Genomic DNA, 14630 nt, shown 5'->3' with positions numbered 1-14630 from the left:
ATGCTCCATCTCCTGAGAGTAGCCATCAAGTCGGAAACACCTCGCCCAGGGTTCTAGTTCAGTTTCACGTACATAAAACTGTATTCTTATTCCGCTCAGACAGTAAATTTAACCACATATATATGATTAGGTCCATAAGTAGTTTAATTTATCTTAAATATAGGTAATTTGAGGGTCAACATTGTTATAAATAAACTGTAGAATTACGTCAGTTGAAATGATTTTAATGAATTTTATGATTTATTTATTCACTCATTATTCAGTATTATAACATCTTATCAGATAAACATTTTGTTTTATTTCTGAATGCAACATTAGTGCTGTAACCAACTGTCCTATTTCGATATTAAAAAATCTAATAACGCTCTTTGAAATAACTGTATGTAATGTAATTTCTGGATAATTGAATGGCATATTCGTACGACAGGAGGATGAAATAAGATAAGAAAGATTGTATGACAAGAAGGATGCGTGTGGCATTCCATACTCTCTGCCTACCTCTATGGAAAAATTACATGATGGCAGTTACGTAACCGAAAAGTATAGGTACAACATGCATTTTTTATTTTAAACTTTAAGCACAAAATTTTTTGCATTTTGGCGGACTTATTGCTCAGAGTAATGTCTTCCAGCCAACCAAATACAGACTGGTAAAAAATTTGACAAATTTCGTAATAATTAAAAAAAAATGAAATCATAAATATGCAATGTATGTACTACTAATTACAGACGTTTTAGTGGGCAAATAGAGCTTGTATATACATATGTATTAATAAAAAATATTTCTGCTATATAATTATATTACATGATGAGGAAGTGGATGCATAGAATGTGGGATTGGTTAAGAAGGAAAAGGACCCAGGAGAGGAAAGGAAGGCTTCTCTGGATATATACGAGTAATAACCAGTCGAGCGTTTCTTACTCCATAAAAATACCAGGATTTTTAACGAGCAGGCGCCGTGGTGCGTTGGTTAAACGGCCGACTGTGAAATTGGCTTCGTGGTTTTGATTCCCGCCAGTTGCAAGAAAAAAATCCAACAAAGATTTTTTCTCAACTGGTCTGAGTGTTGTGGTGTATCATTTATAACTTCCTTCCATATCCTTTCTTTCATATCTGCTGACGGGGCTCTAAAGTGGAGGCTTAGACATTTTATGTAATTTTTAAACATGTTTTCATATGACAACGGCCGGTAATTTGAGCCCGGGACCCGGGACATATTGTACGAGTATATACATATATTATGAAAAACTAATAATAATTAAAAAATAAAATGCAGGTAATTGTGCTATTGCTTGGTAGCGATAAAGTTTTTGAATTATTTTTGTAATTGTAAAAACAGTTAAATAAATATCGTCAAATACACGTCCTAATTTTATGTTTGTTTGTTGAGTTAATTGCCTAATTCCAATTACTTAGGCGTTTTACGCCACTATATACATAATTATTCATTAAAATAGTGGTAAAAGAAACGATTGCATTGTCTTTTTTTAGTTCTTCGATATTTTAAATTCTACATCTTGTTAACTATAAATGTAGATTTATTGACTGGTAGGTGTATATAACTTATAATAAAATTGTAACAGGTAGTTAAATATAAATAATTTTCTTTGTTTAAATATGTCCTTAAAACTGCCCATTGGGCGTATATACCTATAAAAAATAAAATAGAATACAAATAAAATAAAATAAATGTTCTTTGGGCTAGTGGAATCAAAAATATTATTAAATAAAAAAATAGTTAAAAAGAGAAATATAAATAAATTGTTGGGTTTTTGAGGAAATGGACAAAATTAGATGCATGAAAAAAGTCGTATAAAACATAAAATTTTAACGAAAGCTCAACTTTTTTGGTGCAATCGGCTCATAGTGGTTAAATCGAAATCTAACTGGAAGTTTTGAGAATTCGGGATAGCAGCTGGCCAACTGGCCGTATAATATACAGGATATGTTTGTATAATACGTCTCCAACTCTAACTTCTAACATAATATGCCTCTGACTCTGGAGCGGACAACGCGACGCGACGCACAGAAGATTTTTTCAACCGTGGCCGTGCCAAAAAAAGCTTTTAGGGACGTTAAAATATATTTTTCTTTCTGTCAGCTAATCATTCGTCACATTTTTTCATAGGCCTTCTTACCCTGCCTACAATGGTGCAAGAAATAGCTTGTATACTGTTAACAATTACCTACATTGCTTGGAAAATATTAGAAATTTAATCGATGTAATGAGAACCTAGTAATAGACCGTTAATACATATATGTAGATTGTTAGCCGAACAAAAATTTTCTCCATCCAATTTTAGGTTATTTAATAGTATGAGTCGGTAAGAATAGAAAAATATGAATGTTAAGGATGGTAGCAAAACGACATGTCCTGTAAATCCGACGTATTCATTTGAAAATATATGGAACATATCCTGAATTTATGCATCATGAAAAAACCTCATTCGGAGTCTGGAATTGAGCCGGAATGCAATAAAATAAAAATTCCTAGTGGCAGGACGGACGTTGTAGCAAACCATACAATGACTCTCGAGTTTTGTATGAAATAGCATATCCACGTTATTCAATATAAATCTAAAACAGTTATTAAAAAAAATTGAAAGACATCTAAACAAATGAAAACAACTCAAAACCTCTATCACAAACCATATAAAAATCTATTAGGTTCTCCATCAGCAGAATTTAAGTCACGGTATGCTTTATAATTTGTAGTTTATTGTTTGTTGTCATAGATTAGGTTTTGTAACTTCCGGGAATGTATTGTATATTTGTATGTATTGTATCTGTTTAAAAAATCAGTTTACGATAAATCAATAAAATAAAAGATAAAACTTCAATGAATTTAATGGGTAGTGAGAACATTGAAAAGATTAGAAATATTCAACTGTATTTAATCAGAATTCACAATTGATAAAAACAGTTCAATCAGTAGTGATTACAGATTACGCAATGGTTAAGTGTATTTAATTTGATTTAATGTCTGTTGATAAAATCTCCGTGTGCGGCGGACGAGGAATGACCAGTTTTATCGGGCCACAGATGGGCTGTGATTTGCTCACTGTGCGTTATCTGCATGTATTGACTTATACCCACACACTACACACACTACACACACCACATAATATATTATGTGTGTATGTATTATTCATGACCACATTGTACATTGCCGCGATGTGTTCGCTTTTCATTTATATCATGTAATATCATTGTTGAATCAAGTGTACTCGCTGGCGCGGTGATAATGTGATATTAAAGTTTGGTGAATTAGGAGGTAATTTATATTTAAGTGCCGTAAAATATTTCAAATCTCTTCTATTTCTCTGTGAATCCACGTAGGCGTAGGTAAGGGAAACAGGCGCACAATTTTATACACAAAAATAGCCAAAACTCGACCATTTAGATGTACATAGAGATAGGTAGGTATTCATCACACGTAATTAAATAGTATTGCTTTAATAATTTCTCTTGGGGGAGTTATTGTCTATTCTTAGAACCAAGTAAAGAATGGTTATGTGTTACGATTTACGATGCTAAAATAAACTGTTGTTTGTAGGTACGTCAATAGGTAATGTTTACAAACATGCAAATTATTGGGAATTACTTAAATTAAAATGGGAATTCGGAACAATGGAATATTTTGTATTGTTTAATAGAGTGTAAGATTATATTGATTTATTAACAGAATATATTCGCCAGGGCCCCTATTACAATGGGAAAACTTAAATTGTCTACAAAGTAAAATCGATTTTTTTATATGAAAATGTGTATATTTGTATCTTCGTCGGTAATCTATAGTTGAAAATGTTAAAAACAAATTACGTGAATATTACAATTTTTATACATAAAACTCGGTTTGACTTTTATGAATAAAATAATACGGGCCCTGGAGAGCATTTAAGAACGATATTGGAGAATAACTATTTGTAAATAGTAAATAAAGCATAAATCTAATTATTATCTTTACTACTACTACTACTACTACTACCATCACGCCGTTTCCCCGTAGGGGTAGGCAGAGAGAATGGACCGCCACACACGTCTATCCTGGCATACAATCCTAGCCTCTTCCGCATTCATACATCTTGTCATACATGCCCTTCGGTTCTGTCTGCTTTTGACATGACCAGACTTAAGATTTTGGTTTATCTGATCATGTCACGTCTTCCTTGGTCGTCCTCGTCTCACGTTGCCGTTCATTTTCGCCAAATATACTTGTCTTACCATTCTTTCGTCGTCCATTCGTTCTACGTGACCAAACCATCTCAGAGACCCTTTCCTATTATCTTTACATGTTTTTTATGCTGGTTTAGTGACCCTCTATTGAGTTTAGTTTAGTCACAAGCGCAATTTACAAGAGGGCTTGAAAATAACTTCATTGAGATTTGTTTATGGAGATAGATTCTAATTACTCTTATTCTTGTTATTCTTGTTATTCGTAAAGATAGATATTGTGACGGATCCCAGTGAATAGTTCTCCCCCTTCAAGCCGAGATCCGTAAAGTATCGGGCTATTAGGTAGGGGCAAGCTCTTTAACATCCTCAGATTTAACCAGTGGTCCCCCGAAGATGAGTCTTTTTATATGATGTAAAGCATCACATTCACAAATAATGTGTATAGATGTTTCCTCGTCTGCACTGTAGAACCTACATCTAGAAGTTTTGGAAAGGTTCATTCTAGCAAGGTTATTGTTCAATCTGCAGTGCCCATGAATATAGATTAGATAGATTAGATAGATTAGATAGATTAGATAGATTAGATAGATTAGATAGATTTTAGATTTATTTTATTAAGTTCAAAAGTTGGGTAGGTACCTATATCCAGATGCTTGAAGAAGATAATTGGATTTTACCCCTTAGGGAGCTATTAAAATTGTCAATTTACTTTTTTAGTACAATTTTATGTGAATGTATATTATTTTAATGAGCGTCTCAAAACTTTATTTTATTTTATTCATCAGTCTTATCATCACATTATATGTATTTAAAAATAATGTTGTATTATAAATATAACCTATAATTATCTGCATTTTAATTGTGTTTTAGTTAACACACAATCCCACATTAAGAACAAGAGATTGTCTCTTTTTTGGTGTAGTATTTCGTTTCGTTTTTTGTATTATATGTATTGTTTATATATTTTAAAAATGTATCTGTTTATAAAACATTTTCACTAAATAATATATATATATATATCTATATACTAAAAAGTTTCATAGGGAATACTGCAATTTGTTTTTAAAGCAAAGTTAAAAACAAAACAAAAAAGTGGCTTCCTTGATATTGAATTCTTGACACCAATTTTATCATGTCAGGTTTGTGTACTTGGTCACCTTTACGGATACTACATGCGTCTGACCTTTTAGTGATTAAGCTTCTTCAGTTCTTAATTAAAATACGTTGATGTAAGAAAATATTTCCTTTCATTTGTAAGTTGAACCAAACGAGGGCAAAATAGCAAATCTCGTAGGAAGTCTAATAATTAGACAATGTTAAACATTGTACTGAAAAATAAATATTAACGGATTCCACCAGATATGCGTTTTAAACTTACTTACTTTAAAACATAAAACTTTAAATTAAAAAAAAAGTTTTTTTTTTCAGGATTTCTTATTTAATTATACTGTGGCATAATACTTCAACTGAAATGCCAATTGACAAAACTGAGAGACCCCCGCATCCGCGAGAGACGTGTAATTTTTTCACTGCTCTAACTCTTGGGTATGTAGATACTTGAAGCGATGTCAACTTTTGATATATAATATTTTGGAGTTTTTGGACTTTAAAAAAATGTATACTCGTAGATGTGGATTCTCTAAACTTGGGAGAATTCTGAACATTACGAATACACAGTTATAGAGCAACTCTTAGTGCTCAATTTACAGTGTGTACATATAATATGAATTAAAGGATTTAAGTTAAAAATATAAAACATCGAATTTGAACCCATTGCATGTGAAGTGAAGTAACTGAGATTTTAAAGGTGGAGTGAACTCATCGCTTATATTACATTTCTGTTATCAGTATAATTCAAAAACCTTTTTTTCTTATTGTACAAATGTACAAAACATCCATGTTCATTTAAATTAAAATATCAAAACAGTTTAGTAAAAAACATAGGTAATAAGCTTAAAGAATGCGATGGGCTAATTTATTTTGCTATGTATGGGTCCCGTATTCTTATTATTAAAATAAATAATACGGCTAAAATAACGCCTGAAAAAAAGGACACTTGTAAAACACCGAACAGTTGGCCTAAGATTTTCGAAATATGTATTTATTAAAAGCATTTGTTGGCGCGGGTTTGCTGCTATATCGCATTTTTTACTGATCAGTCAAAATAAGGTAAGTGGATCAGATTTATTTTCGGGATACTTGTTCGCACAACGCAAGTTCAAGTTGTATGTAGGTACAACACCCTGTGTGATCTATAAATGTGAAAAAACTACAATCATTTACAATATGAATCATAAACGAAGAAATTAGCAATAAACATGAAAAGCATACAAGCAATATTTACAGAAAAAACCAAATAAAAGAATAAACAACAAATAGAGATGACATAATATATATGTGGGCAAATATGAAAAACTGGTGCAAAAAAGGGGTTCTAAGAAGAGCAGTTGGGTTGGAAGTGCCATGGAAAGTTATGTTCACCGGAGCCTATGTTTACACGGTGGATACGTTCTACACGGTACCGTGTAAAAAAAGTATACCTAGCAAAAATGTAACAATGATGTATAGGATGAAATTGTTTACTATTAATTGTTCCTCAATTATATTTTTCGCAGCAGGGAATATTTTTTGTTTATCGTTTATTATACGCCTAATACATAAAAGAGTGATGAAGTAAGTAATTTAAAAAATGGATAGTATAACTATATTAATATTACGCGTTGTAAAATTATTTTTTATTTATTTTTAAAATTGTGCTATGTTTTTTTCTAAACCGTCTAAAAAGAGGTCCCGGTGTATTTAACGAAATATTCAGAGAAGAGTGGACAGAAAATATTGAAACATCTTTATTAAAAACATGTGTGTTTCTTTTGAGTCTTGTAATAAATCGAGAAACTAGATAACATGTAGGAGTTTGGTCTTTTGATATAAGTAATTTTATAATCATTGAAACGTTCATTATGTGCTAAAGAATCCAGTCGTACGAATAATCACAAATAATATCATCCTATGAACGTTTCTCGATCATTTTCTCATAAAAGGTTTGCAGAGAATCCCGAACATAAAAATATCAAGACTATCTTTAGACTTAATGTCACATTATATTACTTTTTTATTAAGACGATGATGTTTGCTGTCTTATATTTGTCTTGTGTTAAAAGATAACAGCCGAAGTACATAATAATATTATGTAATGAATAATGATGACTGGAATACCTATGTAACTTGTATTTTTCAGATGGACGATAGGTATTTTTAAACTCGGTTTTAAGAGGTCTTTAAATATAAATGATGTATTTAAACCCCTGCTGGAGCATGATTCAGGTAAACCAAGTATATGATTGTATTTTATTTCATATTTAATAAATCAACAGTCCTACGTTATAGTTCATGTAAAGTATCGCATGTACAGAGAACCAATAATAGATTTTCACATATTGTATAATACCTATATATAATATGAGTCGCAAATTATAGAAATATTAATATACGTAAAACTATAAATGCCAGGATCAAGAGGTCGAAATTGTAAGAGGCAATGGTTGAATTGGGGATTCCTAAAAAGCTAATAAGACTTATTAAGATGACAATGTCTAAAACACAATGCTTGGTGAAGGTCCAAAACAGCAAATCAGATCTATTCTAGATGTACAACGGCCTAAGGCAAGGTGATGCACTGGCATGCCTGTTGTTTAATATTGCTCTTGAAAACTCCATAAGAGACGCAGGAGTAGAAACAACAGGAACTATTTTTAGAAAGACCACCCAGATATTAGCCTATGCAGATGACCTAGACTTAATCTCCAGAACTGTCCCGGGATTAAAATATGATTCCTAAAGCTAGTAATGGCTGCAAGTGACATGGGTCTTAAAATAAATACACCTAAGACTAAATATATGTTAGCAAGAAAGTCACAAATAATCTATGTACATCAGGCAATTTACGTTGGGTCACACAACATAGACAATGTCAACTCCTTTAAATATTTAGGTATTGAAATGACTAATGCTAACAATTACAGTACCGAGATTAGAACACGGCTATCGGCAGCAAATATATGTTATTATGGCTTGTTTAAACATCTGGGATACAATTTGCTCACTAAAAAAACTAAAACCATTATTTACAAAAGTCTTTTCAGACCGGTCATTGTATATGGTGCCGAATGCTGGGTTATGACCAAAAGAGACGAAAATGTGGTATAAGTATTTGAAAGAAAAATATTAAGGAAGATATTTAGTGCTTTCAACCATAACGGAATGTGGAGCACACGGCTTAATTACGAATTAGAGGCACTGAATGGCGAACCCAACATTGAACAATTCATCAAAATAAGAAGATTATGGTTGGGCCATGTGCACAGAATGAATGATAACCGTACCCCAAAAAAGATTCTTTATACCACTCCGAAAGGCAGACCAAAATTAAGATGGCTGTATAATGTGGAAAGTGACATTAGAGCAATTGGTCTGACGAACTGGAGAAGAGCCGCAGGGTGCAGGGAGGAATGGAGACAGATTCTGGAGGAGGCCAGGGCCCACGACGGGCTGTAGCGCCACCGATGATGATGAAAACTATAAAATAAATATTATGTACATGTAACTAGATAATTAAGACGAGGATGCATAGAAATATGAAAAGAGGATAATGATTTTACCTCATTTATCAATTTATATATTTTATGGGCATGGGTCGTTCCTGGTTGTGTCACTATTCACTGTACGCTAAATTTTTTTTTTTTTTTTTGCTATGATTAAATAAATTTTAAAATCCTCCTAAAACGTAACAAAGGGTAGATAAGTAAGAAAGTATAATACATGTTAAAATTGTTGTTTTGGCTGCCCCGTGACGTAGAGGTTAACGCTTGGAGGTTGGGCTTCTTTGGCTTGTGGTTCTAAGTTCGATTCATGACAATGTATTTTTTATTATTTATCAAATCATTTTTACGTGTACAAATATTTTTTAAAGAGCTCTTCAATAATAATATATACATATTCATATTTATTTTGACTGTATTAATTATGCACCATACACAACTTTTTTTTTCTTCTAACAAAAATTATTTATAGTACCTATCTAGTATTATCTCAGAGAAGTTATCGTTATAATCCACATTAAATTTTTGTTTTATTAGCTCAGCTAATAATATTGACTTTGATACAAATAAAATCAATATTCAATTACATCAATTGAGGTTATCTGCTGACATTTGTGACGGAATTGAACATAAAAACCCGTGTTTGAATATCTTTTTAGGTCTAAATACGTATATGGTATATGGATAAAAAGGCATAAGAAGCATATAAATGCGTATTTTGTTTATAATAACAATAATTTGACTAATTTATGAGGCGCATTATTTTGAACGCATTGAAAAAAAAGGGAAACTGTTAGGTATATTAATTTAAGTTCAATCATAAAAATGTAAAATGTAAATTTTTAATATAATACATTGCTTTAACATCATCTGGTAAGAATGCTAGAAAATTACATTATAAAAGTATTAATTTGAAAATTACATTTTCAGCTCAACTGGGTTCAAAATTTACTGACGCTTGGGATAAAGAGAGACAAAAAAATAACCCCAGTCTATACAAACTTATAATAAAATATTTTAAACTAGAATTATTCCTCTACCTGTTTTTTTTCCTCGTGAAAGAATGTGTAATAAGGTACGATATTTATGTTGATTTTAAAATTAATTTAAAGTTAGTGAGAAAGTTCGGTGGTTTTTTAAAAACTTTTTTTATTTTTTTAATATTTTTACATATCGTATTATCAGCGCTATGATTTTTTAAGTGTTGTGATTTTGATATTACTCCGCCTGTGACGTCGTGAGTTCTCTACGGTGAGTTGTCCTGATTGGAAGCTTCCCGGCAACCAGAAATGTATCACTAACTTTACCATTGGTTGATTTCGGAGAACTACTGACTTCGTTCAAAGTATTTTTATTCATGTTTTCATACATTTTAAAGAAACTTCGCCATTCAATTAAATGCATTAATTTTACCTCGCGTAAGAAAACATTTTTTATTAATCACAATGCTCCATGAAACAAATAGTCAAGACACGCTGCATTTAGTGTTCAAATGCAGTGGGCTGCGGATAGTTATGATAATGATTATGTTACATATACAAATTTTATTTAAAATATTTTTATCCCATTGATGATTTTTGATTCCAGGGTAGCTCAACCATTGCTACTCGGAAGGTTGATTTCTTACTATGATTCCGCGAGTGGAAGGGCTGCGGGCCGCGGGCCTCTCTGGGCCGCCCTGGGGCTGGTGGCCAGCCACTGGCTTTACGTTATGGCCACCCACCCCTGCGCCATGGCCTTCTCCCACCTGGGCCTCAAATTCAGGGTTGCCCTGGGCTCGCTCACCTTCCGGAAGGTAGGTACAATAATAATACAAATATTTAAACGAATAGTATTCTTAGTATGTCCGAATTTTTTTAGACAAGTACTGAATATTTACTGTTAGGGAGTTTATTACGATCGTTATACAAGTATGACAGAGATTTAGGACATTTTTACAAACGGAATATGGAAGTTAGTGAAAGTAGTTGTTTTCATTACTTTTGTGATAATTTTACACTGTGTGCATTATTATTATTATTACTCTGATGGATAACTTATAAATCTCCATTTTCGTAATTCAATTAATCAAAATATGAAATTCAAATGAACCTATTTATTTTATAATCACATGGTACGGATTTATTTATGCAAATTACTTAGAGAAATGGTGGGTTTTAAGTTTTTTTCGAAACATCATTCTCACAGTTTTGCACTTTTGCATGGAGAGCATTACATGCCGTTGGGTCTGCGACTGCAAAAAAACATTTTACAAAATATAGTGCACTGGTTGCGTACGGGTGTATAATGACTTTTCTTATTACCGTAGATTTAGGTGATCTAAGCGTAAGATGACTGATTTTGCATAAGCTAACAGAGTTTGTATTCCACTTTCCGTGGAAAACGTAGCTAGTGTTATTCCTTAATGTAAATTGATGATATTGCCTATCTGTATTTAAACGCATATTTCTTCAAACAGAAAGATCTCTAGTAGAATGTTACACAGCGTGTAAGTGAAAGGTCGTAAACCCTGTAAATGCGCAATCATCATTTCCCAATCCTCACCCGGTGATGCGCAGAACACTCACTGGTACTTCATTTGACTCTAAATGAAAAACAAATTTCATTCAGTTTTGTGATTGGGAAATATTTGAGAAAGGATAGAAGGATAGGAACATGGAATGGATACCTACCTTTAATATAATCTGAATGTTCTTCAATTTCTGGCACTGGATCACAAAATGAACCATAAAATATGACAATGTTTTCTACGACGCGCGACGATTCCAACCACTTTTTATCTGATTTTATGTGAAGTCAAAAATGACAGTCTTCCGATTTAGGTGCCGGTCCTGGTATAGGGAAATATTGTAGATTAGAATCACCTTTGTAACAAATATTTCACATTCGCTCCACCAAAAATCGGATCCGAGTAATAATACTCGAATAAAACAGAAATATGGACGTGTAAATTTCCCATCAAGCATAAGAGTTTAATTATTTTAATTTTTAGGCATAACAATTGTTTTTATAAGACTTTCGTTTAAATTGCAGAATTTATTAGCATTTTTAAATGTTTTTATTTTTAATATTACCTTAAGCTATAATTTTTCAGCTAATGTTTTTATTTATCTTTTAGTCATTGCGGCTTTCCCAAACTGCTTTCATCCAAACTACCGTCGGTCAAATCGTCAACTTGATATCGAACGATATGCGACGGTTTGATTTGGGAACCGTTCTTTTATTATACCTCATAGTGTCTCCAATACAAGGTGTTATTTTGACTTACTTTATTTGGAGAGAGATTGGAGTATCCGCATTATTCGGGGTCCTCTTTATGATCTCATTTATACCGTTTCAATGTGAGTTAATTTCGAAATAATACAGTAATTTAGATTAAAACGACAATTACATACAATGTCCATGTTTCCAGTGTGGATGGGCAAAACAGTATCCAAACTTAGAACAAAAACGGCGAAATTAACCGACAAAAGACTTCAACTCACAAATGAGGTTATATCCGGAATACAAGTCATAAAGATGTTCGCTTGGGAAGAGAGATTTAACAAATTACTGAATTTAGGAAGAAAGCAAGTTATATTGTGTTTTTTTTTTAACAAATTAATACAATTTAGCAAGAAAACAAAAATAATGAACTAATTGTTTAATTAATTTCTAGGAATGAAATAAAAAAAATAAGATTAACGTCTCATTTAAAGGGTTTATCAGTCGCTTTAAAAAATATAATCTGCAGACTAAGTTTGTTTATAAGTATTTTGGCATTTGTGGCATTGGGTAATAAGATAACAGCCGAAAAGTTCTTCATCACTATTTGCTGTTACGAAATTTTAAAGCAAACAATGACGTCGTGGTTTCAATTAGGTGAGTTGAACAATATTTTTTATTTTTGCGTAATTGCTCAGACATATTTTGGCTAATTCGTTTATTTTATTTTATTGATAGCCATCGTACAGTTCCAAGAAATGTCAGCGACTTTCAGGCGACTAGAAGACTTTCTGTTGAGAGATGAATGCTGTAAGGCAAACGGTGTGCCTTATATTATCAAGGACGCTAAGAAAATTTTGGAAGATATCGAAGAATCTGCGCTCCCGCTTATTAATTCGAATGACAATCACGAAAATCGTGGGAGAAAAGGAAATGCGATGGATACGGTTAAAGATTTAACTGAGTTCGCTGCACTTGTATCTAATTTTAGCTTCAAATGGGAATCTTCGCATCAGAAATATACACTCAAAGACATAAAGTTGGAGATAGTAAAAGGAAGGTTATAATCGTATTTTATTATTATTATTATTTCTAGGGGAGCAGCTTTTAAGCTTTAGCCGATATGCTTAAATCTATTTAAACAAAAGTTAGTTGTTGGCGCACTTTAATTTTTCCAAAAAAAACCTAGTCCGTTTTTGAACCCATTGAGACTACACATTAAGATCAGCTCTTGTGGCAGTTTATTCCAACCATCAACAACCCTATTGCTCAGTAAATGCTTCCGTGGATTTAGATTGAATCTCGTTTTCTCCAGCCTAAGACTGTGGCCTCGAAGACGAGCATTTTGTTTAAGCTTGAACATGGGATCCGAATTCAGGCAGCTATAGTAATTGTTGAGTATCTTGCATGTCTCTATCAGGTCACCCCTTTCTCGCCATTCCTACAGCGTTGTGAGACCGAGAATTTTCAGTCACTCAACGTATGGAAGCCGTTTTAGAGTCGGCGACAACTTTGTAGCTCGTCTTTGGAATCTTTCCAACAAGTTGATATCCTTAACAAAATAAGGATTTCATATCTAAAACCCGTATTCGAGAGTAGATCTGATATACGTATTGTATATTTTTAGTAGCATATTCGGTGTTATAAATGAGAAGGCTTTTTTTATCAAGTAGATAATTGAATTGGATTTTTTTGTAATGTTTAATATGTGACATTCCCATTTTAGATCATCTGTTATTGTTATTCCAAGGTCTTTTTGTTGTTTCACAGTTTTCAAATCTACATCATTTAGACTATATTTAAATTTGGGGTTTTTCGAGCCGATGTGAAGAACTGTAGATTTATTAACATTGAGTGTTAGAAGCCATTTCTTGGTCCATTCATGAATACTGTCCAGGTCTTGCTGTAGTTGAGTTGAGTGAGTAAGAGAGTTTGCATACAGCTTTGTATTATCTTCAAAAATTTTGAACTTTGATTGTATGATTGCTGGTAAATCTATAATAAAGAGTATGAAGAGAACCGTACCAAGTACGGATCCCTGCGGAACGCTGCTTAGTACTGGTTCTTCACGCGATAGTCCATCACCAACTTGGTAGGTTCGTCCTGTAAGGAAGTCTTCAATCCAGTCGTAAACCTTTACCCGGATTCCTATGTGGTACAGTTTGGCTAACAATCTTTTAGTTGGTACTATTAAAAGCCTTTTCAAAGTCTAGATAGATAGTATTAATTGGGTTATTTTCATTATGTTCCATGGTCCATTCATTCAAACACTCGAGGAGATTAGATATTGTGGATCTTCCTGGCATGAATCCGTGTTGCTCATTGTTAATTATATTATTTTCCAGTAAGAAGATTCAAAATTTTTGAAAAATTAACTTTTCCATGGATTTACACAGTATACTTGTCAAGCTTACTGGTATGTACTTACTCGGGTCCAGTCTGTTACCTTTCTTGTAAATTGGAGTGCCTACAGCTTTCTTCCAGTCACTCGGTTGTCTTCTAGTGTCAAATAAGCTTTACATAAGAAAAGACACGTGTTTGCTTATATTTGAAGCACATTTTTGGAAGGTTATCTAGGCCCACGGATGTTTTATCTTGTAGGTTATTAAGGACATTTTTGACATCTATTTATTAAAACTATTAATAAAATG

General features: G+C 32.6%; 1 protein-coding gene across 10 annotated transcripts in view; it reads left to right on the top strand.

Moving 5' to 3' along the window:
• Positions 1–3151: 3151 nt before the first annotated feature.
• Positions 3152–14630, top strand: part of LOC148275731 (putative multidrug resistance-associated protein lethal(2)03659) — a 34850-nt gene continuing 23371 nt past the window's right edge. For 5 of the 10 annotated variants that reach the window (XR_015823951.1, XR_015823950.1, XM_088235274.1 and 2 more), the window contains exons 1-9: positions 3152–3275; positions 5606–5722; positions 7416–7501; positions 9706–9850; positions 10363–10570; positions 11894–12116; positions 12188–12356; positions 12434–12636; positions 12718–13039. Coding sequence is in view for 6 of the 10 variants with exons in the window: in XM_088235274.1 (XP_088091400.1) it covers positions 5649–5722; positions 7416–7501; positions 9706–9850; positions 10363–10570; positions 11894–12116; positions 12188–12356; positions 12434–12636; positions 12718–13039 (1430 nt within the window). In the remaining 4 variants the exon portion in view is untranslated. The remainder of the gene's footprint in view (positions 3276–5605; positions 5723–7415; positions 7502–9705; positions 9851–10362; positions 10571–11893; positions 12117–12187; positions 12357–12433; positions 12637–12717; positions 13040–14630) is intronic. The other 5 variants (XM_088235275.1, XM_088235273.1, XM_088235279.1 and 2 more) reach the window with 3 other exon arrangements.

This window comes from Micrasema longulum, unplaced genomic scaffold (genome assembly GCF_059751315.1).
Source record: "Micrasema longulum isolate JH-2025_06_02 unplaced genomic scaffold, ASM5975131v1 h1tg001354l, whole genome shotgun sequence".
Classification (NCBI taxonomy): Eukaryota; Metazoa; Arthropoda; class Insecta; order Trichoptera; family Brachycentridae; genus Micrasema; species Micrasema longulum.
Note: the sequence above shows the minus strand (reverse complement) of the source record. Positions and strands in the feature narration are given on the sequence as shown.